At 54.3% G+C, this 27,951-nt stretch overlaps 2 protein-coding genes across 6 annotated transcripts in view; one reads left to right on the plus strand and one right to left on the minus strand.

The window, feature by feature from the left end:
• GRHL3 (grainyhead like transcription factor 3) overlaps positions 1 to 9,466 on the plus strand; it is a 35,257-nt gene extending 25,791 nt beyond the window's left edge. For both annotated transcript variants that reach the window (XM_043578593.1, XM_043578592.1), the window contains exons 13-16: positions 503 to 591; positions 1,487 to 1,572; positions 3,971 to 4,035; positions 8,539 to 9,466. In XM_043578593.1, the coding sequence (XP_043434528.1) occupies positions 503 to 591; positions 1,487 to 1,572; positions 3,971 to 4,035; positions 8,539 to 8,653 (355 nt within the window). In that variant the 3' untranslated portion in view covers positions 8,654 to 9,466. The remainder of the gene's footprint in view (positions 1 to 502; positions 592 to 1,486; positions 1,573 to 3,970; positions 4,036 to 8,538) is intronic.
• A 4,303-nt stretch (positions 9,467 to 13,769) lies between these two features.
• STPG1 (sperm tail PG-rich repeat containing 1) overlaps positions 13,770 to 27,951 on the minus strand; it is a 55,689-nt gene continuing 41,507 nt past the window's right edge. For 3 of the 4 annotated variants that reach the window (XM_043578595.1, XM_043578597.1, XM_043578594.1), the window contains 3 exons: positions 26,096 to 26,261; positions 17,021 to 17,211; positions 13,770 to 15,054 (listed from right to left, as the gene is read on the minus strand). In XM_043578595.1, coding sequence (XP_043434530.1) covers positions 14,978 to 15,054; positions 17,021 to 17,211; positions 26,096 to 26,261 — 434 coding nt within the window. In that variant the 3' untranslated portion in view covers positions 13,770 to 14,977. The remainder of the gene's footprint in view (positions 15,055 to 17,020; positions 17,212 to 26,095; positions 26,262 to 27,951) is intronic. The other variant, XM_043578596.1, reaches the window with a different exon arrangement.

Below are 27,951 nucleotides of genomic sequence, written 5' to 3' on the forward strand. Positions count from 1 at the left end.
AGAAGTGAAGTGACGTGGCCAGGCTCACACAGCTCTTAAGCAGCAGAGGTGGGCTGGAACCTAAGCCTGTCTTCCTCCAAATCTCACAACGCTTCCCCCTCTCCCCGCCTCACATCCGAGTGGATTCTCCCGAAAAAGAACAACACGCTGATGATGAAACGAGAGTCCATATTTACTGGGACCCCACTGTGTGTCACATGCTGTTCTGAAAGCAGTTTGCGTGACGTCCTTCAGCCTCACAACTTTATGAAGTATTCTTGTCCTTACCTAATTGTCACCCCATTTGATAGAAGGGGACACTGAGGGACTAAGAGACTCATCCCGAGTCACCCAGCTAGTGAGTGGGATTCGAACCCAGGCAGTCCCACCTCCAGAACCTGCTGCTTTCGCCGCCGTCCTCCTGCGCTGTGCCTGCCCTCATGGGGTTTTCTGCACATCTGGGGCCCCTTCCAACTCTGGGGTCCCCCGGGTTCCTCACGAGCCCCTCCCTGTCACCCCCCAGGCTGCCTCTGAAGCGCTCCTGCTCACCCTTCGCTGAGGAGTTTGAGTCTCTGCCCTCCAAAAAGGCCAAGGAAGACGATCTTCAGAGAGGTACCCTCACCCCCGGCCCATCTGTTCTCTGAGCCCACCGCGTGGCCCCCAGCCCCCCACGGGGCCTTCCCCAAAGCCTCGAACGCCAATCCTGGCCCGGCAGCCGGGGCGGCACCCACCCAGCAGAGAGGGCGCAAGGAGCTCTTTGGAGCTGGATTTGGGCCACGACTTGAGGGTGGAGTGGGGATAAGGGTGACACGCAGGGTGCTTGGAGAGTTGACAGTGGAGCCGGAGGTCTTCTGCCTCCACTGGCCTCGTGGGCATGTCCCTTGTTGGGCATCCCACAGCAGCTGGGCCGAGGCAACACGTCCATTATGTTGGTCAACACCCCCCCTTCTCTTCTGGGGGTGGGAACAGCATTGGGTTTCCATACCTGGCTTTCTGGCTCTTGACAGCCTAAATCTGTAACTTCCTGGGAGAGGGGGATGTGCCCAAACCTCGGGGGGCTATAGCTGATCATCGGGAAGAAACCAGCCAGCAGCCAAGATCAAAAGCTTCTGGTAACCTTGCATGGAGCCTCGTACCGCACTTGGTGTTTAAAATGTCATGTCATTAATTCCCCAACACCCCTGTGGAATAGGGGGTGGAGCCACCTCCATTTCCCATTTGGATAAAGTGAGGCTCAGTGATGTCACAATATCTTCTTCAAGGTCACCTGGCTGGCAGGTGATAGAGCAGGGATTCCAACCTGCCCAGATCAGCACAGTCTGACGGGGGGCCCGCAGAGCCCGTGGGATTTCCCATCTGGGTACAGACCCTCAGCGAGGCTTTGCCTTTCCTGCAGAATTCAATCGAATGCCCGAAATGATACTTTTGAAGACTCCCCCATCCCATGAGGTATTCCCCGGCTCATTGACCCTCTCCTCACCACTAAAGCCACCCCTTTGCCTCTCAGTTCTGTTGTATGTGCGGAGGGAGACCGAGGAGGTGTTTGACGCCCTCATGTTGAAGACGCCAGACCTGAAGGGGCTGAGGAATGCGGTAAGAGGCCCTGGCTGGACCCCACTCTGAGTTCCTGTCCCCACTCTTCACTACACAGTTCTGATTTCCCACAGGAAGCCTCTGAGAAGGAATATGCCGGAACCCCGGCTTTCTGATGGTCCACCTGTCCCACCCCATTTCAGGGGGGCCTGCGGGCCTGGCTGGTGGGGGCGTGCCTCTGTGATGTTATCTCGAAGCCAGAACCCTGGCCCCACCCTGGGAGGCACACACACCATAAATCCTCCCTAATCTGATGGCTGCTGTCTGACAGGCCAGAGCTTTTTGTTGGCTTTGCAAACCTGTTTCTGTTTTAATGGGAATGAAACCCAAAAAGGCCAGGCCCCAGAGACTCTCTTTTTTCTTTTCCAGGGGGCCTCCTTCCTCTCGCCTGTGGTTGGCTGGGGGGCACTGGCGGGGGCAGCCAAAGGTGGTGTCTGGGCAAGGAGACCTTCCCCAACCCCCCAGATTGCCAGAGCGGGCAAAAGAGCCTTGAACAAAACCCACAGCAGCTTTGTGCCTCAGCTTAAAACCGAGCAAACACAAGCCTCCACCAGGGCCGGCTGTGCTTAAAGGTCCAACCACAGAGTAAAGCCAGACAGGTCCAAGATGCCAGGCCGGGGGGGGGTGGGGTGGGGCAGGGGAATGAATCTAATAACAGCACCAGCTTCCTTTTACTGAAGACCCACTATGTGCCGGGCATCGTGTCAAGCAAGCTGCGTTTGCTAGCTCACCATATTCTCTTAACCCTGAAAAGTGGGTACTATCATTATGTCTTCATTTCCCACAAGGAAACGGCCTTCCAGTGGTCGGGCGACTTGCCGAAGTGACAGAGCTACCATCCAGCCCAAGCTCTCTCCACTCGGCTGTCCCCTCCTGGTCACTTCACATACCGTCCACCCTGCTTGGTGGGCACCAGCCCCAGAAGTTGGGCTCACAAAAGGCCACTAACGTCACTTGAATATTGACTCAGAATCTTTGGGCCGGACAGTACCTAAAAGGGTCCCCATCTGGTGTTTGAGCTCTCTCCCCAGGCGGGTACCCGCTCTTGACTCGTGTCCTTCCAGGAATGGGGAGCTCACCGCCACACAGGGCAGCCTACGCCGTCTTTGTACAATTTATGGTTAGAAAATACCTAAGTCCTTTCGAGTGAATGGAGATCTTCCTCCTGGAAGCTTCTAACCATATAGCCATTAAAACAAATAGCCTAAGAACTTTTCTGGACTGGAGGGATCTCCGGCAGGGCGGAGAATAACTGAGGAGCCAAACCTGACCCTCTTCCTAAAAGGCCCAGAGAGAACGTCAGTCTGAAGCCCTTGGTCTGAGGCTCACCGCAGCCAGTAACGCCAGACTGCAGAGTAACCTCTGCCCGAGCCTCTCACCAGGGCACAGGCCCCGCGCTGGGCCCTTCGTGTAATCTTCTCGGTCCCTGCGCAGGACCACGCTGTGTGTTTACCCCGTTATTGTGCCCGTTTTGCAAACGAGGAAGCCGAGGCTGGTGACCCGCTCAGAGTCTGCCCTCCGGGTGGTGGAGCTGGGGCCAGACCAGACCCATCTGGCCCGGAGGAAACTTCCGGTGGTGTGGGAGAAGCGGGCTGGCTCTCACGGCTCACACTCACGGGCCTCGGAGCTGCAGGTTCTTCGTCTGCAGAAGGAGCACCCGTGATTTGGGTTGTGACGGTTGGGATGGGGCAGGAGGACCAGGGATCCAGCTGGGCCTTGGTTGAGCCCAGCATCCTCCCCCATCCAATGGGGTTAGTAATTCCTGCCTAGAAGGGGGCAATATTTCGATAATCCCCCTCGCGACAGGGTGGGAGCGTCCCCACCACTCCCCTTCTAAAAGGACAACAGTGAGCATTTATGGAGGCCTTCCACCGCCAGGAACCAACCCAGGTGTCTTACACGGGCCAGATCGGTCACGTGAGCACCCCTGTGAGGTAGGCTTCGACCGGCTTCCCCAGCTAGTTTGCCCAAAGGCGGCAGCTGGTGAGTGGAACCCGCTGGAACAGTGTGGTTCTGACTACAGGCGAAGGTTGGGGACCTGGTGGCTGCTCTTTGGGGTATTTTACAGCCACTAAACATGCAGTTTTTCAGGAGCTTGTTGTGATGTGGGAAGGCTTATAACATACAGTGTTAACTAAAAAAACAGTTCTATAAAGCTGTGTGGAACATAAAAGATCTGTACACGTGGCCAAAAGATGGGAAAGGGCACACCCAGATGTCAGTAGCGTTTATCGCTGAGAAACAGGATTAGGGACTATTGAAATTGTCCTCTCTGGATTTTTCCACAGTATGGATGTATGTTACATTCATAATCAGGAAATAAAAAGTCCTAGTATAAAAGGCTGGAATGGATCCAGTCTGGGCAGCAGACAACACATCCCCTACTGTTTTCTTCCAGATCTCTGAGAAGTATGGGTTCCCTGAAGAGAACATTTACAAAGTCTACAAGAAATGTAAGCGGGGGTAAGTGCTCATAACAGCTCTCCCTCCCCCTTCCCCCTGTGCTGCCCCTTTCCCTCTATTTTACTTTTTTTATTCTAATTTTTAATATTTATTTATTTTTGAGAGAGAGAATTCACGTGAGCAGGGGAGGGGCAGACAGAAAGTGGGGAGAGAATCCCAAGCAGGCTCTGCACTATGAGCGCAGACCCTGACTCAAGGCTCAAACCCACGAACTGTGAAATCATGACCTGAGCCGAAACCCAGAGTCAGATGCTCAACCGACTGAGCCACCCAGGCGCCCCTTCCCCTTTCCCTCTAAAAGTGTTGGCTCTGGGAGCTCCCAGCAGGTGTGCTCTGCCTGGCCCATGCCAAGCAGCATTTGTACTTGGCTTCGTGGAAAGGATGAGGGGTGTGGGGTCGGGTGGAAAGCCCCCAGTCAGGCAAGGCCACCTGCAGAGATCGGACATTGAACACCACCAGGAAGGAAAGGAGTGGCAGACTGATGGAAGGGTCTTTGTGGAGACCACAGGTGGAGGGGCAGCGCAGGTTCAAAGATCAGAAGACCCAGGTCCAAGTTCCGAGGCCACTGGATGGCCAAGTGATTTGATTATAACAATGATGATAGTGACCACCATTCACTTGACTACGTGCCAGATACTGGGCTACGAGTAGCTCACTTAACTCTCACAGCCACACTATGAAGTAGACACCCATTACCCATGCTTCACAGATGGGGAAATTGAGGCTTGGAGGTGATAAGGAATATCCAGGAGCAGGAGCAGCAGAGTAACGGCGTGGAGGCAGAAGGGCCCAGCAATGTGGCCACAGGCCGAGTCAGGGGGCCCCAGAAGGGCAAAGCTGCTGATGAGTCTGGAAAGGGGGTAGTGATTGATGTGGTTTTGAGGGAGCCCCCCCGGGCATGCTCCCCAGGCCTCCCGCTCAGGTCTGGATGAGGCAGCAGAGAACAAAGCTTTACCTTGCAGAGGGTCCAGCGGTGCAGGACCTTCCATATGTTCCTGGGGATTAGTGCTAAACACCACAGCACCCTTTGCTATCTGCCCGGGAGATCCCTTGGCAAGGGGAGACGGAGGGCCGTGTGGTGACTGCCTTCCCAGGTTTGGGTCCCGTGGTCAGAGCCAGTGAGCTGGACCTTCACAGCCCTTGTGAACTGAGTCCCTGCACCTGCCCAGCGGGGGCCTCGGGTTAGTGAGGAATTGTCAGCGCCATTCCCTGCCCAGAGGACCCACTCCCCGCCCTCTGCCCACAGCTCAGACCCCATCCTCTTGCTCTAGATGGTGTAGCTCCAGCCACACTTACTAGCGGCCCCCGGAAGGTGCTTGGGCATCGCCCCGTGGCTACTGGCTACGGGCTTTCCTTTTTAGAAGGCTTTGCAAAGCCAGGCAGGTTTTGTTCCCAGGCTGAGGCCCCGTCCAGTCAGGCCCGGGGGTTGGCCTCTAGCCCTCCCTCCTCTTTGGTTCCCAGCAGCCTCCCCCAGAAGGGCAGGGGGTGGGGGAGGGGTGTGCGGTCCTGCAGCCCCCGGAGAAGGATCCGTTGGGTTTTGGTTGTATGAGCGCCTAGGGTTTTTTGTGGGCTTTTTTCCTCCAAGTTTCGGTTTCAGATTGGGGCTCACATGTTCTCTGGGACGGAATCCACCTCCTAGCAGAGGGCAGGCCCTGCTTTGCCCAGACAAGCCCAGCCCTACTTCCCCTTGGTGCCAGTGCCCACGCCCCCCAGCTGCAGCGGCAGCTGGGCCACCAGCCTCCCTGACGGATGCCACTGCGGGCTGCGCTGAGGGGCTAGGAAACGTGTCGGTGTGATTTGGGGGTGGGGGTACACACGCAAGGATGCCCCAGCCCCCGGGGTAGATGATAGCGCCCCCGTGTGGAGCACGTCCTATGTGCCAGGTGCTCGCTAAATGAGTCCCAGGCATAGTTCGGTGTGATTATCTGTAATTCTACAGATGAGGAGACCGAGGTTCAGAGTAGTTAGTAACCAGCAGAAGGAATCCCGGCCTGTCTCCAGCCTGTGCATGCGCCCATTTTTTACCTCGCCTCCTGCTTGTTCCTCTAACTGCTAAGTGATGTGCAAACAGAGTCTGTGGCCAGGTCTTGTACTTGCCTAACCCCGTAGCCCAGGGCATCACTCAGCGGCCCTTCGGAAGCACCCTACACCCCCCACGCTCGCAATCATGAAAACTTCAGATCTAGCATCCTCTGAGATGCTTAAATGAGAAGAGTCCACAAAAACGCTTTGGGGAGAGGAGAGGCCGGGCCCATTTTCCACCGCCCTCAGCGTCAGACTCACCTCCTCTGAGGAAGAGAGAAAATTCTTTTTTTTTTTTTTTTTTTTTAATTTTTTTTTCAACGTTTATTTATTTTGGGACAGAGAGAGACACAGCATGAACGGGGAAGGGGCAGAGAGAGAGGGAGACACAGAATCGGAAACAGGTTCCAGGCTCTGAGCCATCAGCCCAGAGCCCGACGCGGGGCTCGAACTCACAGACCGCGAGATCGTGACCTGGCTGAAGCCGGACGCTTAACCGACTGCGCCACCCAGGCGCCCCAAGAGAGAAAATTCTAATCGATGGCCTAGTTTCTTTGCACAGAACCCTCCTGAGAGTCCCCTGGACAAAGGTGGATACAATCAGCTTTACAAGCACCACTGAGTGATTGAAAGATTAACAAATACATTGTTTTCCCGGCAGCTGGCCAAGCGTTTCAGGGGAACCAGGACAGAAGACAGCTACTAGCTGGCAAGTGACAAGAGGCCCACATTCTGGGACAGTGGTTCCCAACAAGCCCTGCCCCTAGGGCCCGGTTGTCACTGACCTCTGAAGGGAAGGGGTCTGAGGGCTTGTCTGGGATCCCTTGTGTGTAGGTGTGCACTCGGGGCCCGCGGGGAGCCCGACAGGGGAGTGGGAGGGAGGCAGCCTTCAAGTTCATGCACGTAAGGCACAAAGGGCCTGGCATCTAGAAGCCCCCAGTAAATACCACTATCCGAATCACACACCCGGCTGCCAGCAAAGCGCTCACCCCTCTGGCCCGGGCCCGGCCTCCTCCGGTCTGTTCCCAGCCTGCAGCCCCCGGACGAGGATCCCTCTGTGAAAGGAACGGCTGACAGGACCTAAGGAAGTGGGGCGCCGTAATGAGACACTGACAGTCAGCACCCCGCCCTGGGCAGCCTGCGCCCAGACCTCCTTGCTGGAAGCAGCAGCGTCTGCAGAGACGGCCCGACACAGGCCATAGGCTTAGGCTCGCTGCTTCTGTAAGGTCTCCATCCTCCAGACCCGGGGACGATGGGGACAAGGCTACCGCCTCCCCGGAGCTTCCCCTGGAAAGCCAACAGCTACTTGCCGGAAGCAGGGAGCAGTAACGTGAGATCCTCAGCCCCCCGACTCCCGCCCCACTTGAAATAACCTTGCGGCCATCTAAACTCTTTCCCAGCCCTGGATTTTGCCTTCCTTACATATGCCACTTCCTAACTTACATTCATAGGATTTTTGTTTTTCTTTCTAAAAAACCGGTACAGCAGAAAGAAACCGAAGTCTGGATTCAAGTCCAGTTCTGCCATCTATTAACTGTGTGACCCCTGTGCTTCTTTGAGCCTCAGCTTCCCCATCTACCCACTGGAGTGATAGGGTTACAAAGAGTCATTTTCTCGGGCCCTACTAGATTCTGAATTCCTGGAGGGCAGGCTCTAGGATGTCTGTGTGGCCCTTGTTCTTGCTGGGCGCAGGGCCCTGCACATGGAACGGCCTTGGCAAACGCTAGTGGGGTGGATGGATGAGTGGCTGCAGACACTCAACTCCGTTACAAAGGGAAGCTGGTGTGGTCAGGTCAGGTCACATCTTGCTGGGCTCTTCATCGGGGAGGCAGCAGCCAGAGGGGTGTCCTCTGGCTAACACCGTGGCCTTGACCCTCTGCGGAGGCCCGCGGCGTGGAGGCTTGGTCCCGCTCAGGTTGGCCCAGGTCCCTGCCTGGAGGGTGTGGGGAGAGAGGACGGAGCCCCTCAAGTCTCTTGTACCATCTGTGAGACTGCAGCTTCGTGGGGGTGGAACTCGTGTGGCACCTGCCTCTGGCTCAGGCGGGCACATCTGAGTGACACAGTGCAGCCTCCCCCTGAACCCAAACCACACTGGTCCACCCACCACACCTCTTGTGCTTGAACTCTCGCTTTGTGCCCGAGTGCTCGGTCCGGCCTGGTGACCAAGGAACACCGCATCTTCCACACATCTCACGTCAGCCGCTCGAAGTGTCCACACTCGTGTGTATTAGGAGAGGCGGTCTGGCGCAGCGGTGGCCGTGGTTGGAGGTGTGGCTCGGCCACTTGGGGATCGTGGCCTCCGCCGTAACGGGGGACAGTGAATACCCGTCTCTGTTGTTCTGACGGTCAGAGGGAAAGTCCAGGAGGTGCCCGAAATGTTGGCACCCAAGAGGTGGTAACCGTTACTGTCGTCCTTGTCGCCCAGCAGCCCTGAAACAAGGGGCCTGCCACATTCTAGACACATCTGCTCTTCTCTTCCAGAATCTTGGTCAACATGGACAACAACATCATCCAGCACTACAGCAACCACGTCGCCTTCCTGCTGGACATGGGGGAGCTTGATGGCAAGATTCAGATCATCCTGAAGGAGCTGTGAGGCCCAAGCATCCACACCCTCAGACCCCGTGGGGTGGCTCCAGGCAAGGAGCCCCCTGGGGAGTGGCCCATGCCGCACACAACCTCTCCTCATGCCCCAGTGCTGTTACTTGAATGCCCTCCCTGAGAAAAACACATCACAGACCCGCAGATGTCAAGGTCAGGAAGGGACCCGGGAGGTGTCCTGACCTGAACCCCATCTCATGCTTGAATCTACCCTGGACTTCCTGCCAGCCCCCGCCCAGCCAGAACACGTTCCCATAGCCTGTCTCCTTCTCGGAAGACCCTGCTTTCAGTCCATCTCCTGGTTGGCCGTTCGGATGGTGCCAGTGGACCCTCTTTCCCAAAGCTGACTCGACTCCTGTCCGGCCTGCATTCTTGGTTCTTCCATCAACTTCAGACTGAGGATCCCTTACCCTTTGGTCAATTAACTTGAAAACTCTTTTGATTTTCAATGCAAACAACTTTTAAATGTTACCATGGTGGAAACACTCTCTTTCTCCTGGATTTCCTTGATACAAGTTGTAAATAATAGAGCTGATTCATTGGAGTGGCTGCTGTATAAAATAACTTCCATGCCTGTTCACTGATGTACACATTTCTTATTTACAATTTTCATTTATGTTATATATATATATAAGTATATATTGTATATATATGCAACATTTTATATTTTTCATGGATGCATTTTTATCATTTCAAAAAATGTGTATTTCACATTCTTGGACTATTTTTTTTAGCTGTTATTCAATTATGCATTTTGTATACTCACGTGGTATTTAGTAATAAAATTCTACCTATGTATTACTTCAAACGCTACACTTGTTCCTTCTGTGGAAGTCTTCCCGGAAGAGAGGGCGAAAGCGGATTGGGCCCGCCTCCTCCTCTGTCCTGAGGGTGCTTTACCTGGGCTCGAAGGCTGGTGGCGAGGGCTGGGCACGGGCGAAGCAGAGGTGCCCCCGGGAAGGCAGTGGGATCCTGATGTCGAGATCTGTGTCTCACGCCGCCCCACAGGTTGAAGGTCAAGACCCTAGGACCACTGACTGGAGATGAAGAAGTCCCGGGAAGGACCTCACCCCGGGCGGAGCCCCAGGCTGGGAGCCACGTGACCGTGACCGGAGTTCTCTGCCAGCTCCGCCCCCACGCTCTGGGCCTCACCATTCTCCCCGCAGCTGACTCAGCAGCTCACAAAAGCTGATGCTCCCTTCTCTTCCCAGCTTCGCGGTCAGTGACATCATGCTGGGACGTTGCGGGGGGAGCATTTACACCACAGACATTGACAAATCAAGGCCTTTATTCCCTTTAGGGAACAGACGACAAACCTGCCCTTCCTTCCTCCTTCGCCCGCTTCCTAGCGCACGACCACCTCTGGGCCTCAGTTTCTTTGGCTCTGAAATGAGGGGCGTGGGTCTACGCCGGTCATCTGTAACTATCATCTGTAGAGCCCCAGAGCTCACCGCTGGGTCTCAGAGGCCACCTCGAGGTGGGGGAGGGGAGAGCGGCAGCTTCTGAGGACCCTCCAGACTTCAGACCCGCTTTTCCCCTTTTACACGTAAGGGTTTCCCATAAACTTCTGTCTGAACAAAACTTTTTAAAAGGTCTGTAAACCGCAGATGCCTCCAACTCTCAGCTCTGACAGCCAGAGCCTGTGGTCCTAATTCCCACGACCCTGCCTGGAGTCCTCACCAGGACTAGGGTCCGGCCGGTGAGCCAAAGAGCTCAGTAATCAAGAGAAATCAACACAATGTGTTGCCTTTTTTTTTTTTTTTTTTTTTTAATAAAGGCAAAAAAAAAAAAATCCACGGTGAACAAGATATCAAAATGTCAAAGCCAGGATCAGCATCACTGTTGTTTCCTTTGGCCTCAGCCACCAATATGGCCTGCACGGCACTGCTCAGGGGACCCTGTGGGCATCCGGAGATGCCGTGTCCACTCCCAGCCTCGCCGCTGCTCTGACACCTCCCGAGAAGTGATAGCAGGATGACGTGTGAGGACGGAAGGACAGAGTGTGTGCGGAGTGCCGGCACATCCGCGCGCGCCAGAGGTGCTCAGCATCTACTCATGTCCTTCCTTCAGAGCTTCCTGCCGGCTCCCCGCCCCCCTCCCAGAAGCAGGCTGGGAAGCAGGCAGGTGGTGCTTCTCGACCTTGGTTTGCACCCTGGAATCACCTGGGCAGCTTTTATCCCTCTCCCCACCGGCCAGACCCCACCCTGGAGCACTTAAATCAGAATTTCTGGGGGTGGGCCCAGACCTCAGAACTCGTTAAAGCACCACTCCACCCACCCCCATGATTACAATGTGCAGTCAAGGTCCAGAACCACCGCTCTAGAGAGGCCATAATTATACAGGCCTTGAACTTGAAGCCTTTGTCATCCGGCAGTGTCTGGCCGAATTAGCACCCACAAGGAATCAGTACCCGTGCATAGCCTGCTGCGACGTTCGGGAAGGGAGCCGGGCAGCTCCATACCCGCACGTGGCCAGCAGCCACCAGGGCTCAGTTCTCCTCAGCAAAGCCACCACGTGATGAGACCAGGGCCGTTGGTGCCTAGAAAGGCCGTGGGGACCTCAAAGAGAGCCCTGCAGGGCTTGAGGAAATTCAGCCCTGCCCTCAGAGAAGTCAGGGGGCAAGGGCAGCCCCTGAGCCTGACAGCTGCCATTCTAGGACTATCTCTTGCTCCAAAGAGTAAAAGGGGGGGGGGGGGCGCCTGGTGGCTCAGTCGGTTAAGTGTCCGACTTCAGCTCAGGTCACGATCTCGCGGTCCGTGAGTTCGAGCCCCGCGTCGGGCTCTGGGCTGATGGCTCAGAGCCTGGAGCCTGCTTCCGATTCTGTGTCTCCCTTTCTCCCCCTTCCCCGTTCATGCTCTGTCTCTCTCTGTCTCAAAAATAAATAAACGTTAAAAAAAATTAAAAAAAAAAGTAAAAGGGGGAAAAGGAGTGAAGGAAAGTCCTTTGCAAACAGGAGTCACTTTGGAAAGGTGGCTGTCAGCCGGTGGGGAGGGCATCCCCTGCCTGGTAGCTCTCCCCTAGATGGCAAGTTGCCAGTGATGGGGGGAAAGGGAATGAATGAATAAGTGACGGAATGAGAAGAAAGGAGGGAGGGAGGGCGCAGGGAGGGAGGAGGGAAAATAGCCGAACAGCGGACGGGCCAACAAATGGCCAGAGTTAAGCAATTAAGTGTATTTACGAGACCGTCGCTACCCTAAGTGTGGTCCACGGGCCAGCAACATCGGCATTGCCCGACAGCTTGTTAGAAATGTTTACACCTAGGGGCGCCTGGGTGGCTCAGTCGGTTAAGCGTCCGACTTCGGCTCAGGTCATGATCTCGCGGTTTGTGAGTTCGAGCCCCGCGTCGGGCTCTGTGCTGACAGCTCAGAGCCTGGAGCCTGTTTCAGATTCTGTGTCTCCCTCTCTCTGACCCTCCCCCATTCATGCTCTGTCTCTCTCTGTCTCAAAAATAAATAAAAACGTTAAAAAAAAAATTAAAAAAAAAAAAAAAGAAATGTTTACACCTAAAACGAATACAGTGTGATAAGGTCAATTATATCTCAATTAAAAAAAAAAAAAGAAAATGAAATGCAGGCTCTCAGGCCCCACCCCAGACAGAATCTGCCCTTTAACGAGATATCCAAATGATACGCGTGCCCACTAAAATTTGGAAAATACTTTATTCAGCTATCAGTGTATCCTAGCCTGAACTACACACATCATAATCACGCTGAGAACTTTTTTTAAGATTTTAAGTAATCCCTACGCACAACGTGGGGCTCGAACATGCAACCCTGAGATCAAGAGTTGCACGCTCTACCGACTGAGCCGGCCAGGTGCCCCTACTAAGAACTTGAATAAAGATACCAATGCTCAGGGGGCGCCTGGGTGGCTCAGTCGGTTGAGCCTCTGACTTCGGCTCAGGTGACGATCTTGCAGTCGATGAATTCGAGCCCCGCGTCGGGCTCTGTGCCGACAGCCTAGAGCCTGAAGCCTGCTTCAGATTCTGTGTCTCCCTCTCTCTCTGCCCCTCCCCCGCTTGTTCGCACACTCTCTCTCTCTCTCACTCTCTCTCAAAAATTATACATAAACATTAAAACAGAAAAAAAAGATACCAATGCCCAGGCCCAGACCCTACCTCAGATCAGTTAAATCAGAGCTCTGAGGGTTGGGGCCTGGGCAAGGCTGTGTAACAGCTCCCAAGTGATCATAACAGCCAGGGTTTGAGAATCCCTGGGCTGGATGGAGCTGTGAGCAGCAAACGACACCTTTAGAGAGACTAGACATGGTCAGGACAGACCCTCTGAGCTCAGGGCCTCACCTCCAATCGTGTCTTCGACAGAACACAGATTCAGACTGGCCACGAGCAGCCCTGCCACTCTTTTTCCCAGAGTCCCCTCTTCCCTGACCCCACTTGGAGGGGTCTCCTCTGGAGAGGCAGTATTCACCTGCCGGTGCTCGGCCCAGCTGCCCAGAGGGAGGAGAGGCCTGTCTTGTTTTCCCATACGTGTCCCCACGGAGACCCCCGGGGCCACAGAGACCAGACCCCAAGGCCGGCTGCTTCTAGCCCAACGGTCTGCTAAAAACCAAGGCGCGGGGATCTGGCCCCGTTGTCAAGAGTCTGGGGTCAAAGAAAGGTACAACTTTGAAAGGGTCTTCCAGAACTTCTAGCACCCAAGTGGACAACTGACGGCCTGCAGAAGTCTCCTTTAGTCCCGGCAAGCAATTGGAAGTTGCAGTGTGGTTGTGCGCGTCTCAAATCAGGAGATCTGGCATTTTAAATATTCCCCAGACTGTGTCGAAAGTGGGCCGGTCTGGTACCAGTGATCTGGAGCCGTGTCGGACGCCCCTTCAGCCCAGCAGCCTCGGCTCCCACACCCCATCCCTGCCCCTCACTGTTTTGCCCCATGTGCCGCCTGCCCGGCCCCCGCAAGTGTCGACCTTGAGCCCCGGAGTTCGAACCTGACTCTTTACCTTCGAGAAGGAGCTCCGCACCTGACAGGATGGGAGCACGGGGCGTCCCGCCTCGAGGTCCCGGTGGCATCGCTCTTAACGAGGTGCCCCAGGCCACCTCCCGCCCGTCCCGACGCAGCGGGCACTTGAGGGAATCTGAGGTTCACAAAAAGGCCAGCTTTGGCGAGACGCAAGAAGTCGGTTTAATTGGATATGGTATTCCATCCTTCTCCCTCCCTCTTCCTCACCCACCCCTCCCCACAGGGGGGGCCAGTCAGCGGCCATTCTGACGGGAAGGCCACTCACCCTCTGGTCACAGAGCAAAGTCAGGGGAGGGGCCCCGGGAGTGAGGGGTCTGGACTCCGTGGGGAGCGGGGAGGGGGCTGCATCAGTGCCTTCCGCTTGCAGAAGTGAACGACAACATCAATATTTGGGAAAGGAGGGGATGTGTGGTTTCTTCTATTCCCCCTCGGTTCTTTGGGAATCTCTCCCTCTTGCCGGGGGAAACGGACGTGGCAGGCCAGAAAAGATTCATCAAAGGCTGTGTCAAACTTGAGCAGGAGGCCTGGGAGGAGACGGAGGCCAGGCCCGGGGATAGGAAAGTCCCAGTAAAAGAAAGAACCCGCAGGCACCAAGCGGTGCCTCCCTGCCCCCTTGCCCCCTCAGAATGCTGTTTCCAGGGCTCTGGCTCCAGCAGCGACCTGCCCACGTGTGCTGTTGAATGCCGGGCCACTCGACGGATGTGGTGGCCTTCTCCTGAAGGTGGGTACCGAGCACAAGTGACCACGGTGACTGGGGCCATGCTCTTCCTGAAGGTGAGGTGCATAGGCTTAGCTGGGGGCCCGGGCCCAGGCAACCCCCTTGAGTCTGTCACAAGCACCTCTGGGCCTTCCCGGCTCCCGGAAGTCAAGGGTGAAGGATGGGAGTTGTGCCCGGGCCGCAGTCCTGTGCGGTCCACCCAGCAGGTGCAGTCTGGACCTCGAGCCCTGGCCCAGCGTCAGGCTTCTAGATGGGGAATCTGCCAATGGCAGCCTTCTCCCTCGAGCCTGAGCTTCAGGAACCTCTTACATCTGCGGGGAGGACTGCACGTCCCAGCACGGGCAGGTGCATGGCAGGTAACCAAGGAGAGCTCTGTCCACCCCTCATTTCTGCTCAGGGAACCACTGGAGTCAGTGGAGGCGGGTGTCCAATCTCCAGGAGGCAGTTCAAGACAAGGACAAACGCAGCCTCCCAGCTCCACGCCAGCCACGGGGGACGGGGGGCAGGGGCAGATCTGCCCTCCAAGTCGTCTGTCACACACGAGATGGGCATTCTCTGAATGAACGTCCTGGGGAGCCTGGGTGAGGCGGCTGGTGGCCAGGGTTCTCCCCGAGCTTGTGTGGGGTCCCTACAGCACTGGGATCCATTTGTTGTCCTCGTTGTAGAGAAAGGACTGTTTTCCAGGGAATTCTGGCTTGTACGTGGCTGTGAGGGGAGAGAGAGAAAAAGACGGTATTAAGAGGGAAGAGGCCGGGTGCCCAAGCCCCTGGCATTCTACATCAGAGCGGGCGATGTCGGGGCACCCCTGCCCTGGTCCCTGCAACTTACAAGTGGGGAGGCAGAGAGGGGAAGGGATTGGCCCAGCCGAGGCAGGACTTGAACCCCGGCTTCCAGCCTTTAACTCCCTAACAGGAGAACATTTACAAAAGAGTTTTCGATCAGATTTGATTAAAAAAAAAAAAAAAAAAAAAAAAAAGGAGTAAAATAATACTCTTAAAGAAGCAAGGTGTCAGCTTGATAGGGTATTGTTTTTCTTTAGTCCAGAAATTTCCAGAAGGGCGCCTGGCTGGCTCAGTTGGTACAGCATGTGACTCTTGATCTCAGGGTTGTGAGTTCAAGCCCCACACTGGGTGTGGAGCCTAGTTTTAAAAAGGAAAGAAAAAGAAATTTCCAGAAAAGTGAAAGCCTTGACAACTGCAAGCACTTTCCGTAGGAGACCAGCTGCCAGGACCACACAGGGGTGACTGAAAACTCTCATACTGATGCCGATTCGGCCGACGAGGGTCCAAGCAGATCCGCACCCACGGGAGGCCAAGCAGGCATGTGGCTCACTCCCAGGCCAGTCCTCCGGGAAACCCACCTAGATGCAGGTGGTCACAGCAGCAGGAAGTGGCCTGCACCTGTGTGCCAGGTGCCCCACACCATGTGCAGCAGACACTCAGAAAAAGCTCCTAGATGCCTGGACCAAACAGGGTCAGACAAGGCTCCTCACCGGTCCCCAGGCCTTCTGGAGCCCGCTGCTTGATTGGAGCGTGAGTACATTTGCCCCACCCTGCTGGGTCCTGCCTGCACTGACCAGGTGACCCCAAGGTCAAACCGCTGCAGTCTTCTTGACTTGGTTATCGTTCCATTTCCAAGGCTGGAGCCATAAGGATGACTCTCCCTGTCCCGTCCACCTTACGATTTACTCACCGGTATGTTTGGAGGGGAAGGTGTCTCCCCTACCAGACTGACACCTCCGGGGGTAGCACCAGGCTAAGTCACCGTTGTCCCCCAGGGGAGGAGCGTCATCAGCGCTCCCTGGACGACTGATTTGGACAGACCTAGCAGCCACCCCGGCTCTGCCTTCCTCCTCCCCCACCGCCTGCCCACCAGCACACGCTGTCTAGTCCCCAGCGCCACCAGCTCCGGCCAATGTCAGGGAGGGGCAAAGAGCTAAGGGGCTGCGAGAGAGCTACAAAGAGGTCAGGGAGTCTAGAGACCACGCGCTGGAACAGGTCCCTCAGGCTATTAGCTCTCACGAAGGTCCCAGAGGCGACAGGGTCCCACGGCTTCAGCCATCTGCAAAGAGGGCTCGGAACCCGACAGCTCACGGGAGCTGCTCCAGGGAACAGTCCCCGGCTTGTTTCACGACAACAGGGCACAGGGGGGAAACGGCGTGGCGCTCTGCCCTGCCGCTCTCTCACTGTGGCTCAGTGCACAACGTGCTCTCCAGGTCTTCCCCAGCTACAAGGTGACTCTGCCAGATCAGCCCAGTGATTTAAGTACTTTCAAGAATGGTGAAATTGTCGACCCATCTGACAAAGTGCTATGGCCCCTTTCTCCAAAATAATAATAATAATGACAATAATAATAATGTCTTCATGCTCCAAATCTGCAGGCAGTCTCAGGGTCACAGACCCCTCTGGGGGTCCGGATCCCATCTCCAAGCCTCTCGGACATTCACGGTCATTGGTTGTGAACCCCTGGACGGGACTAACTCCAAGAGTCCTTTCACCTCAAAGAAAATCCTTTCATATTCCAAAAGCGCAGGCCTAAAAGTCTTCCGGATCGACTCTAACCTCTGTAACCTTCTTGGCAAACATCCCATAAATCAGTGACATTTGATGGCCCAGGAATGACAAACACTTCCAGATTTGGTTTTTACAATCATTTAAAACAATCCTCTGACCTGGGCCGGGCAGGCCTGGCTGGGACGGGGCTGCTGTCCACCGGCGGGTGTTGGACGCAAACGACGCGCTGGAGGTGAAGTGTCTGGGGGGCCCCTCGTAGTCCACGATCTCGTACTGACCGGGGCCTGGAAGAGGCGGCTTCGGGGGCAGGGGCGAAGGCTGGGCAGAGAAGTTCAGGAGGGGGTTTCTCCTTCAAAAAGAGACAAAATGTGAAGACGGTGCTCAGGCAGTCTGCTGGGGCAACGGTTGTTTTTAGACGTGGCCAAGACCTGCCCAGCACCGAGTCGTCGGGGCGGCTGGGCAGGGCCGTGGCTCCACTGCCGGGGAGCCGGGGGCCCCCGGGCCTCAGTGTTCTCTTCTGCGCAGTGGCGGTTCTCACAGCACTTTCCTCATAGGCTTACCGCCAGGGTTCAGTGGGATGAGGCGTCTGTAACACAGAAGGTGGGGCAGCGCCCAGCACAGCGAGAGCGCGGCACGCGGTGTTGCAGATGATGTCGCTGAACTAACTAGAGAGGGCAGACATGTGCCAATTCTGATCACCCGGCGGCGCCCGGCTGGGGCTCCGTGTAGAGAACTCTGGCCTCGCGTGGGCTCTAAGGAAAGAGCATGGGTGATCCATTTGTGATACCTGCCATGGCCAGGAAGTGGGACGAGGCATCCTGAGTTCCGAGGATTTGCCATCCCAAGACTAGTAGATCTCAAGAGACCATTCCAGCACGGACATGCCGAATCCTACTAAGTGTCTTCCTGGCAAGGCAGGACGTGGGAGTGGCAATCAAGAGACCTCTGCACAACACTTACCTTTTGCTGACACCTTTGGAAGCAAGGGCATTTTTTAAAAAAAGGTTTTTTTTTAATGTTTGTTCTTGAGAGAGACACCCACACACAGAGCGTGAGTGGGGGAGGGTCAGAGAGAGAGAAAGAGGGAGACGCAGAAATCAAAGCAGGCTCCAGGCTCTGAGCTGTCAGCACAGAGCCCGACGCGGGGCTCGAACTCACAAGTTGCGAGATCATGACCTGAGCCGAAGTCGGACGCTTGACCGACTGAGCCACCCAGGCGCCCTGGAAGCAAGGACATTTTAATTTTTTTTTTCAACGTTTTTATTTATTTTTGGGACAGAGAGAGACAGAGCATGAACGGGGGAGGGGCAGAGAGAGAGAGGGAGACACAGAATCGGAAACAGGCTCCAGGCTCCGAGCCATCAGCCCAGAGCCCGACGCGGGGCTCGAACTCACGGACCGCGAGATCGTGACCTGAGCTGAAGTCGGACGCTTAACCGACTGCGCCACCCAGGCGCCCCTTGGACATTTTAAAACTTGGAGAGCTAGAGGGGACCTAGAGATGTCTTATCCACCCTCCTTATTATGCTAAAGAAACTGGCACTCAGAGAGAGAAAGTATGTCACCCAAAGTCACCGAGCAAATGAGCGGTAACAACAACACCAGAACTTGAGTCTCCGGGGTCTGGCAATTTGGGGAAGGCGTCATGGCAGAGGGGACTTTTTGAGTTTTAGAGTCACGCAGACCTGCGCCTGAATTCCTGTCATCCCGCTTACTGGCTGTGGGACCTCAGACAAGCCCCTGGACCTCTCTCTGCCTGCAGGAGGGAGAAATCGCACCCTCTCTTTATAAGGGAGGTCAAGAATGGAGGAAAGGTATGGAAGGACCGAGCAGAGCCCACAGTAAGTGCTCAATAAAAGTGGCCACTGTTATGATGATGCTCCTGGAAGCCACTGCCTCCTGCTTGGTCTTAGAGGACGAACCAGCCTCAGGAAAGAGACACCAGGGTCCCCCCCCCCGCCCCCCACAGAGTCACCTGAGGCAGGCCAGCCGGCCAGGGGAGGCCCCTGAAAGTCATGGTAAATCTGCCGGAGGCTCACATCTAATAATGGAGGAACAGCTGGCGTGGATGCTTATATTTAGAACAAAGGTGCCCACAGAAAAAGGAGAGAAAACATTGCCTCTTTCTTCGCCTCCAGCTGACATGGGCGAACTGGTTATAGTGTGTGATCAACCACTTCTCCCCTCGGAGATAAAAGCTGGGTTCTCCTTGTTCTGGCTTCTGTCGCCCCTTCAAAGCACCCCCAGAAATTGGGTGAGTGTGTCACTGGCATCCCTGAGAGACAGGCTGGATTCCTCACCGCCGCAGCTGGAACAAGCCAACCATTGCATGAGGTCACCCCATCGGTCTGGCTCACGCCCTCGCCCCGATCTTCGAGAAGGCCGTGAGGTGTGTACGTTCCTAACCAGGAACAGCCTGTAGGAGGCTGGGCCCGTGTCTCATCAGGATTCTTGGCCAGAGGGGTTAGAGCGGTCCCGTGCCCTCCACTCCGTCAGCGTGCCCAGGAGAGGCTCAGCTGTGACAGCTCAGCTGCCCGGACCTTTAAAGAGTGCCAGGGGCACCGGGGTGGCTCAGTCGGTTAAGTGTCCGACTCTTGGTTTCACCTCTGGTCATGATCTCACAGTTCGTGGGTTCGAGCCCCGCCTCGGGCTCTGTGCTGGCAGCATGGAGCCCACTTGGTTTTCTCTCTGTCTCCCTCTCTCTCTCTGCCCCTCCCATACTCTCTCTCTCTCTCTCCCTCTGTCTCAAAATACATCAATAAACTTAAAAAATAAATAAACAGTGCCAGCCACGTGTGCAGCTCTGTGCCAGGCACTCTGTGCTAAGACACAGACCCTGAATGCTCCCAAGGGCTTGACAATTCACGGCTAGCGACAGTCGTGACTGGTGACAACTTAAGGAAGTACAGGCTTTGCACCCAAACTTGGGTTTGAATCTGCACTTCCCCACTCACCAGCTGTGTGTCCTTAGAGACGTCTCCTAGCCTCCCTGAGGCTCGGTTTCTTCATCTGTAAAGTGGGGGATAATAATACCTTCCATCCAGGATTGTTATGAAGTTTAACTGGTGCTTTCTTTACTTGTATTAGTATGTGGTTTTTTTTTAAGCATGAAATGTTAGAATAGAGGTAAAAACACTGCACTGAGAGAGAGAGAGATTCCCACTAAGTGAACCCAGAAATCTACCCTAGAAGAGATAACCTTTGCCCTGAAAAGTAAACAGGGAATTCTTCAGGTAGAAGAGGTGGGGGAGGGGGCATTTCTAGCAGAGGAAACAGGAGGGGCAAAGGCACGGACAAGGCACGAGCTGTGGCTGCACGTGGCAGGAATTGGGACAGGGAGGCAGAGGCCGAGCCTCCCAGACTGCCTTCAGCCCTCAACGCACCCAGGACTTCTAGGCTGTTCACCTGCTTCTGGCCATCCACCCTCAGAGACCCTGAGAGAAGCCGAAGGAAAAACTCCTAATCCAGCCTAATCCCTTAGGCCCCTTGCTCCCATTTGACCTTCCAGAAACACCCAGCACAGATTCAGTCTTCAGCCACTCCACGCCTTGGCCCGTGCTATTCCTTCTGCCAGGAGCACCTACTGTCCCTGCAAACTCTGATCATTCTTCCCTTCTCACGTCCGTCTGGGAAACTTCTGTGGCCACTGCCTTCCCCTTCCCCCTCCCCCACCTCTCTTCCTGTGGCTCCACAGAGGAGCATGGGATCTGGAGGCAGCCCGACCTGCATGCCACTCCCTGCCCCACCAGCTTCATCTGTATTCTACGTGACAGTAGTTGGTGCCCTGCAGGGGCGCCGGGATGGCACTAAGGGACATCCGTCAACGCTCTTAGCTCGGTGTGGCTGAGCCCTCGCGATGTTCTAGCCATTCTTCTTTTCTCCGCACAGAACGTGCTGGGTTTCCTACGCTCCTTATGTGCCCAGCTCTTTATGGCAGGGGACTGCGTGTGACTCGTCTCTGAGGCCCCCTCCCTACTCCCAGGACATTTGCTGAACTGTAGGGAAAACAGACAGGTTGCACCAAGTAGGGGAGCCCAGACATCTGAGCCCCACCTGACAGTTTTGCTGCTCCCTCCACGGCGAGGTGGGGCTGGGCAGATCACAAAGGTCCGGCTGGATCAAACCCAGGCCAGCCCTCAGTGCATTGTGACCGGAGCTTTTATGAGCCTCATTGCTCAGTTATAAAAGCCAACTGGGTCCTGCCCCGTAGAAAGAAAACATCTATCAAAGGCTCTGAGTTGGCCACAACTGGATTAAGTATGTTTGCAGCTTCCAATGTGAGCTGTTTGCAAATCGCCCGAGAATAATGAATGTCGCAGAGGACTCAGCAGGTCACTGGGGGAAGGCATCCGAGACCCCTCGGGACACTCCCAGGCACCGGCACGATTCACTCTGCCTCGGGGATTCCCAGGGTCGGGGAGGGATAAAGGGGCAATTTTTTCTCATCATTAAAGGGCAGCTGGTTGCCTCTGGGGTGGAATGCACTCTCTGTTTAACAGGGTAGAGGGTGACAGATTACAGCCGCTTGGGAAGAAGCATCCCATATCTAATTGAAAATCCCAGGGGAACGTTAGGTGGGTCATCGTAATTACCCAGATTGGAGCGGGGCCAACAGGGTTTGATTCTTCAGCTCTGGCTGTGGCAGGACAGCGTGTCTGTGCAAAACCAGTGGCTTAAAAATTCCAGGAAGTAGATCAAGGGTTAGGAAGATGTCAGTGGGCGTTTCCCCTTGTTGCTGACGACAGCACCCGGGAGGGACCGTTTTGATCTCCAAAATAGCCCTTCTCCTGACTCACCCTGATTCACTGAGCCATCACTGTGACACTTCTCTTCTCTCCTAAAGACCCCCCTGGGAGCTGATAAATGCCCTTAGCTTTGAGTCGGCAAGGTGGCCGCGGCAAAGAGACACCTGTGCCCTGTTCTTCAGTTAGGGAGCCCAGAAACGGTCATCCTAACACCCTGCCAGCCCTTAGCACAGCATCCGCCCTCCGAGGGCCACCCAAGAAGCACCAGGTGAGCGCAGAGGACCCGCTCACAGACCTCAATAAAAACGCAAGTTACATGTATGGAAAGCTTACCGTGTGCCAGACCCAGTGAGTTCTGTGAGTTATTTTAGCCTTGCAAGCACATTATGAAGTGTTCGTTTCACGATCTGCAGGGTTGAATTTGAATTCCTGGGAGTGAGGTGACCCCCTCCCCGCCCCCAGGCCCCCAGAGCTGGCAAGTCGGGAGGCTCGGCGCTGGCCTGACTTGGAGCCTGTGCTTTCCACCAGGCCACATTGCCTCCGCAGCCCATTCTCAGCTCTGCAGGCCGGGCCAGGGGAGTGGAGACAAGACAGGCCCATGCCTGGCCCCCTGCCGGCCTCCCGACCATTCCCAGGACATCACCCAACCCTCCCCTCCCTGGGCTTCACTTTTGTTGGTGGGGAACACGGGACTAACAACTGTAGGGATAAGTAACATCTCCCGATTCTGCGTCCTCAAGAAAGCAGAGCCGAAAGATTATTTTTGCAGGCTAGGACCCTCCCCTCCAGATCGGGAGCCAAGTGTTCGCAATCGCAGACAAATAAGGACAGGCCTCACATCACGTCACATGGGTGTGACGCCTGTGTTTGCCCAAAAGAAACATGCGAGGTTTCTCAGTTGCCCCACGCAGCCCCGGAGAGCTAAATGTGCTCAGGCTTAGCGCGGATAAAGTCCCAACGAAGTCACATAGAGATGGGGAGGAAGCAACGCAGACCTTCTCAGGGCCCTGAGGATCCCAGCAGGTGGCCCCCAGCTCCTGTCCCTCTCTTCCCTCCAGGGACACAGGAGAGGAAACAGAACACCAGTTTGAGAGACGGGAGTCTGGATTCTCCCTCCATACCACGACATCCAGCTGTATCTTTTCCTTATATTAACCCATTTCTTCATTATTCAACATAAGCAGTTGGATGTTTATTTAGGCTAACCCAAAGCACACTTGATGTTTTTTCTTTTTGTGTTTTAAATACAATTACAGATCGTCAGCTTCATCCTTTCCACGTCAATTAAAAATTTATATATTTTGGGGGCGCCTGGGTGGCCCAGGTGGTCAAGCATCCAACTTCGGCTCAGGTCATGATCTCGTGGTTCATGAGTTCGAGCCCTGCCTCGTGCTCTGTGCTGACAGCTCAGAGCCTGGAGCCGCTTCGGATTCTGTGTCTCCCTCTCTAGCTCTCTGCCCCTCCCCCACTTGCACACTCTCTCTCTCTCTCTCTCCCTCTCTCTCTCTCTCTCAAAAATAAACAAACATTGGGGCGCCTAGGTGGCGCAGTCAGTTAAGCGTCCGACTTCAGCCAGGTCACGATCTTGCGGTCCGTGAGTTCGAGCCCCGCGTCAGGCTCTGGGCTGATGGCTCAGAGCCTGGAGCCCGTTTCCGATTCTGTGTCTCCCTCTCTCTCTGCCCCTCCCCCGTTCATGCTCTGTCTCTCTCTGTCCCAAAAATAAATAAACGTTGAAAAAAAAATTAAAAAAAATAAAAATAAAAAAAATAAACAAACATTAAAAAATTTCATTTTTTAATGTTTATATATTTTGGGCCTCCTTTGGGAGTCCAGGCTGGTTCTACGTTCACTGCCCCCAATATGCTCTCCTGAATGCCATGGTGAGCAAACACAGGGTCGTGGAGTGTTGGAAACGAAGAGACTTCCCCCCTTTTCCCACATAATGAAACGAAGGCCGAGGGAGGTGCCAAGAGCCACCTAGACCATAGGGGCTGTTAACCAAATGTCCTGCCCAGGGCACCATCCACTCACCAGGGTGAACCCAAGTGGGGGGTCTATCTACTCACCAGGGTGAGCCCAAGTTTAAGAGACACTGGGTTTAGTAGGGTTTTGGGGTGTTGTTGTTGTTGTTTTTGTTTTACGTCGGGACATCTCAGAGCCTTTAATCAGGCCATGCACACAGTGATGCTCCCAGAGGTACAGGGCTCATATGCAGGGCTTCCTAGACTTATTAACCAAAGATCTGTCACTCGCAAAGCCCCACAGAGAGCCAGTGATTCCCCAGACACCCCCAGACACACCAGCACCGCCGCACTGCACCTGCTGGAAAGACTGCTCTCGGGATCTGTGTGGCCACACAACCTTGGGGCCATATGCTCCAGCATTCTGCTACCCCTCCTCTGCCTTGCTCTGGAGTTGTTCCCAGGTGAGCCTAGCTAAAGGCGTGTACAGTGCCCTGTTCACCCGAGCACCCCCACGGCCTCCGGCACAGACCCAGAAACCTACAGGGCCTGTTGACTAACAGACGCAAATGCCGTGAGATGGGAATTATCCCGAACCGCTCGTTCAAACTTCAGCAAAGGCCACACGGCACTTCTCTGGGGCAAGCGGTTCAACGCTGAGTATTCTCCACTCTCCTTCTCACCATTTCCTCAAAGAAGCTTCCAGATTCGAGCTAGGAGCCTGAGCGGCTCGCGCCAGGCAACAGCCGTCCCCTGTACGCTCATATGCCTGTGGGATACGGAACAGCAGCAGCTCTAACGATAACATTTCTCGTCTAGCCCTCACAGAAGCCCTACGAGACGAGACTCTTATCCCCGCTTCATAACAGGGAGACAGGCTTGGAGAGAAGAAAGGGACAGAGCCGTGACTCACGCCCAGGTCTGCTGACTCCGAAGCCTGTCCTCTTACCCACTCTCTTCGTCGGGACAGTAAGGGAAGGTGTGCAGGGGTGCCCTGAGCCAGCCCGGAGGCGGTAAGTCCCTGGTGTTCAGAGAGAGCGTGTTCCTGGAGACTATCCTGCCCCGGTTTTGAGCCCTGGAGCCTGTGAAGGGTCAACCTGCAGAACCCAAGAACCGAAGGGCAGAAGGGACTTCTCCAGTGGATTCCATCTGAGGTCTGGATCCCTCCTCCAGATCCTAAGTCTGGCACGGAAGGTTCATCTCCTGCTCCTCTCCCCCCACCCCATCTCCTTGTCCTGGACTGATGGTCAGAGTATATGCCCAATGTTGTCAGTCTCCCGGGTTGCCTGGACGTCTGACCCACTGTGGGTATGAGCCTGACCTCCTGCCTGACCTCTTTGGAGGGGTCTTCTGCAGGCCAGCCCGCCCAGTGGCCAATCCTGCCTGCAGAGGACTATACCCGGGTGAGGCCTCAGATGGCGACAGGCAGACTGACCTGGCAGTTAGTTCCAGAAGTTCTAGAACCATCTGAGGAATAAGTAAGCCCTGTGAGCCTTCGAACCTGTTAGGTGAAAGTAATATTAAATGCACCAGATATTAAACATGTTAACACAAATCCTGGTCTTCACTTTTTAAATTTGTGTGAATATTGTCACCTTTTGCACCTGCTACATGCCAAACATATATTATAAAATCTGAAAGCAACACTATGAGGCATGGACTGTCCCCACTTTGCTTCACAGACGAGGCCTTGGAGGTTCAGAGGGCTTAGTACCATGGCCAAGGTCACACAGCATGAAAACAGCACAGCTGAAGTTCAAATCCAGCAGGTCTGACCAACTCCAAAGTCCGGACTTCCAGCTTATCAGTGCAAAACTCGAACGGCCCCGTGCTGCTGTGTATCCTGCTACCCCAGTAGAGATTTTACGTTATAAAAGTAGAATCGTGTCGGGGCGCCTGGGTGGCTCAGTTGGATGAGCGTCCGACTTCGGCTCAGGTCATGATCTCGTGGTTTGTGAGTTCGAGCCCCGCGTCAGGCTCTGTGCTGACAGCTCAGAGCCTGGAGCCTGCTTCCAATTCTGTGTATCCCCCTCTCTCTCTCTCTGCCCCTCTCCCGCTCGTACTTTGTCTCTCTCTCTCTCTCAAAAATAAATAAGCATCAACAATTTTTAAAAAAATATATAGAATAACGTCAGCACCAGGATAAACACAACATCATGAGGAATGCGGAAAGATCCAGACAGTCCTGAGCCTGATTCCTAGCGGCATTTCAAGTTAGCTGTGTGGACTTAGGCACCTCCTTAGCTGCCCTGAAGCCTACCTATGAAGTAAGAATAATAATTCTTGCAACCGGGGTACTACGATGGTTGAATAGGATGCTAAGTTCCTGGTGCATAGTAGTTGCTCAATAAATATCATGCATTCAGCAAGTATTTCCTGAGCACCTACTATGTCACAAGGGCCCCTGGAGAGTGAGTGACCTGGCGCCATGTTCTGCCAAGCAGTGACACCCCTTCCTTTTCTGCTCATGTTGGGTCCTTTCCCAGAACCGCCTTTCAAAAGAAAGATCAGAATAATCAGGACTCACGGGAAAAGAGCCTTTTTCAGAATTTTGATGTGGTCATTGGGGTTGTAATAAGCAGGTCCCGGGCCCGTTGATGTCAGTTTTAATCCACGTCCAGTTTTTGATTTAAAACAAGACGTCAATACCTTTGGCGACTGCTTCACGAGGGATTCGTTGATATTATAATGCCCTAAGAAGAAAGACATTTTAAAACAGAGTAAGGAACTCGTCCCAAATAAATAAAAAGCAGTACCTTACACCTAAAAATACATTTAATGACTATAAGGTGGGATCACTCCAAGATGGTCAAATGGGAGGGCTGCCTGAAAAATAATACCCTTTATTTTTTATTTTTTTAAAATGTTTTCATTTATTTTTGAGACAGAGAGAGACAGAGCTTGAGCGGGGGAGGGGCAGAGAGAGGAAGACACAGAGTCTGAAGCAGGCTCCAGGCTCCGAGCTGTCAGCACAGAGCCGGACGCGGGGCTCGAACTCACAGAGTGTGAGATCGTGACCTGAGCTGAAGTCGGATGCTTAACCTACTGAGCCACCCAGGCGCCCCAAAAAATAATACCCTTTGGAGAACATGGGCCATGTGCATCACATACTTAGCTCATTGAATCCTCACAGAAGCCCAGCTACATGGGTAATTGTCACCTCCATTCCAAGAAGGAGGAAATGAAGACTCAGAGATAGTGAATAATTTGCCCCCCACATTTCATCTCACTAGGAAGTAGGCCCAGTTTCCTCCGCTATAAGGTAAGAATAATTCTTCCAACCACAGTAATATTTTAGTTCCAGGCGTATAGTCGTTGTTTAGTAACTATTATGCAATCAACAAATATTTATTGAGCACCTACTACGTGGGCCCAGGGCCACCTGTCTCCAAAGTCCGTGCTTTCCCACTATGCCCTGCTTCAAGAGAGAATAAAATTAACTTGCTTCAAGGAGGAAGACAATGACCCGGGCTGGGGGGAAGTAAAGGCAGTCTCCCCTAAATTGTCAGAAGCCCTGCCGGTGGGTGCAGGTGTTTTTCAAATGCAAAGCAGCGGTGCAGAGCGAAAGCCTTGAGGACATCTGGACCCACTACTCAGAAATTAAGGGAATTATTCAACATGCAGGAAAAGCTCTAAGCGTAGAGACTCACGTAACAGCAGTAACTGCAGTGTGAGAAGGGCTAAGTGGCCTGAATGTCCAAGGCCAGGGGTACTGTCGTGGGAACAGCAGCCCGACCCGGTGGAATGGAGACCAGAAGCCACACGGCAATGTTTTGGAAAAATAAAGGTGAGTGAAAAAAAAGCAAAATAATGCCTAAAATTTCCCATACTATGATGATGTCTAGGTACAAATGGATACATCTGAATAAAAATAGGTGGGGGACACCTGGGTGGCTCAGTCAGTCGAGTGTCGTGTTGTGTCGGAATTCAACTCTGGATCTCACGGTTCATGAGTTCGAGCCCTGCATTGGGCTCGCTGCCGTAAGCAAGGAGCCTGCTTCAGGGATCCTCTCTCTCTGCCTCTCCCCTGCTCTCTCTCTCTCAAAAATAAATAAACCTTAAAAGAAATAGATGGGAACCCAGAAAAGTGGAAGCGATTACATTAGTGTAATTAGTAGTTACAGTTACACTATGGGCGGGAAAAATATTTCAAATTTTCTTTAAAAAAAATTTTTTTTTTCAACGTTTATTTATTTTTGGGACAGAGAGAGACAGAGCATGAACAGGGGAGGGTCAGAGAGAGAGGGAGACACAGAATCGGAAACAGGCTCCGGGCTCTGAGCTGTCAGCACGGAGCCCGACGCGGGGCTCGAACTCACGGACCGCGAGATCATGACCTGGGCTGAAGTCAGACACTCAACCGACTGAGCCACCCAGGCGCCC

This window comes from Prionailurus bengalensis, chromosome C1 (genome assembly GCF_016509475.1).
Source record: "Prionailurus bengalensis isolate Pbe53 chromosome C1, Fcat_Pben_1.1_paternal_pri, whole genome shotgun sequence".
Lineage (NCBI taxonomy): Eukaryota > Metazoa > Chordata > Mammalia > Carnivora > Felidae > Prionailurus > Prionailurus bengalensis.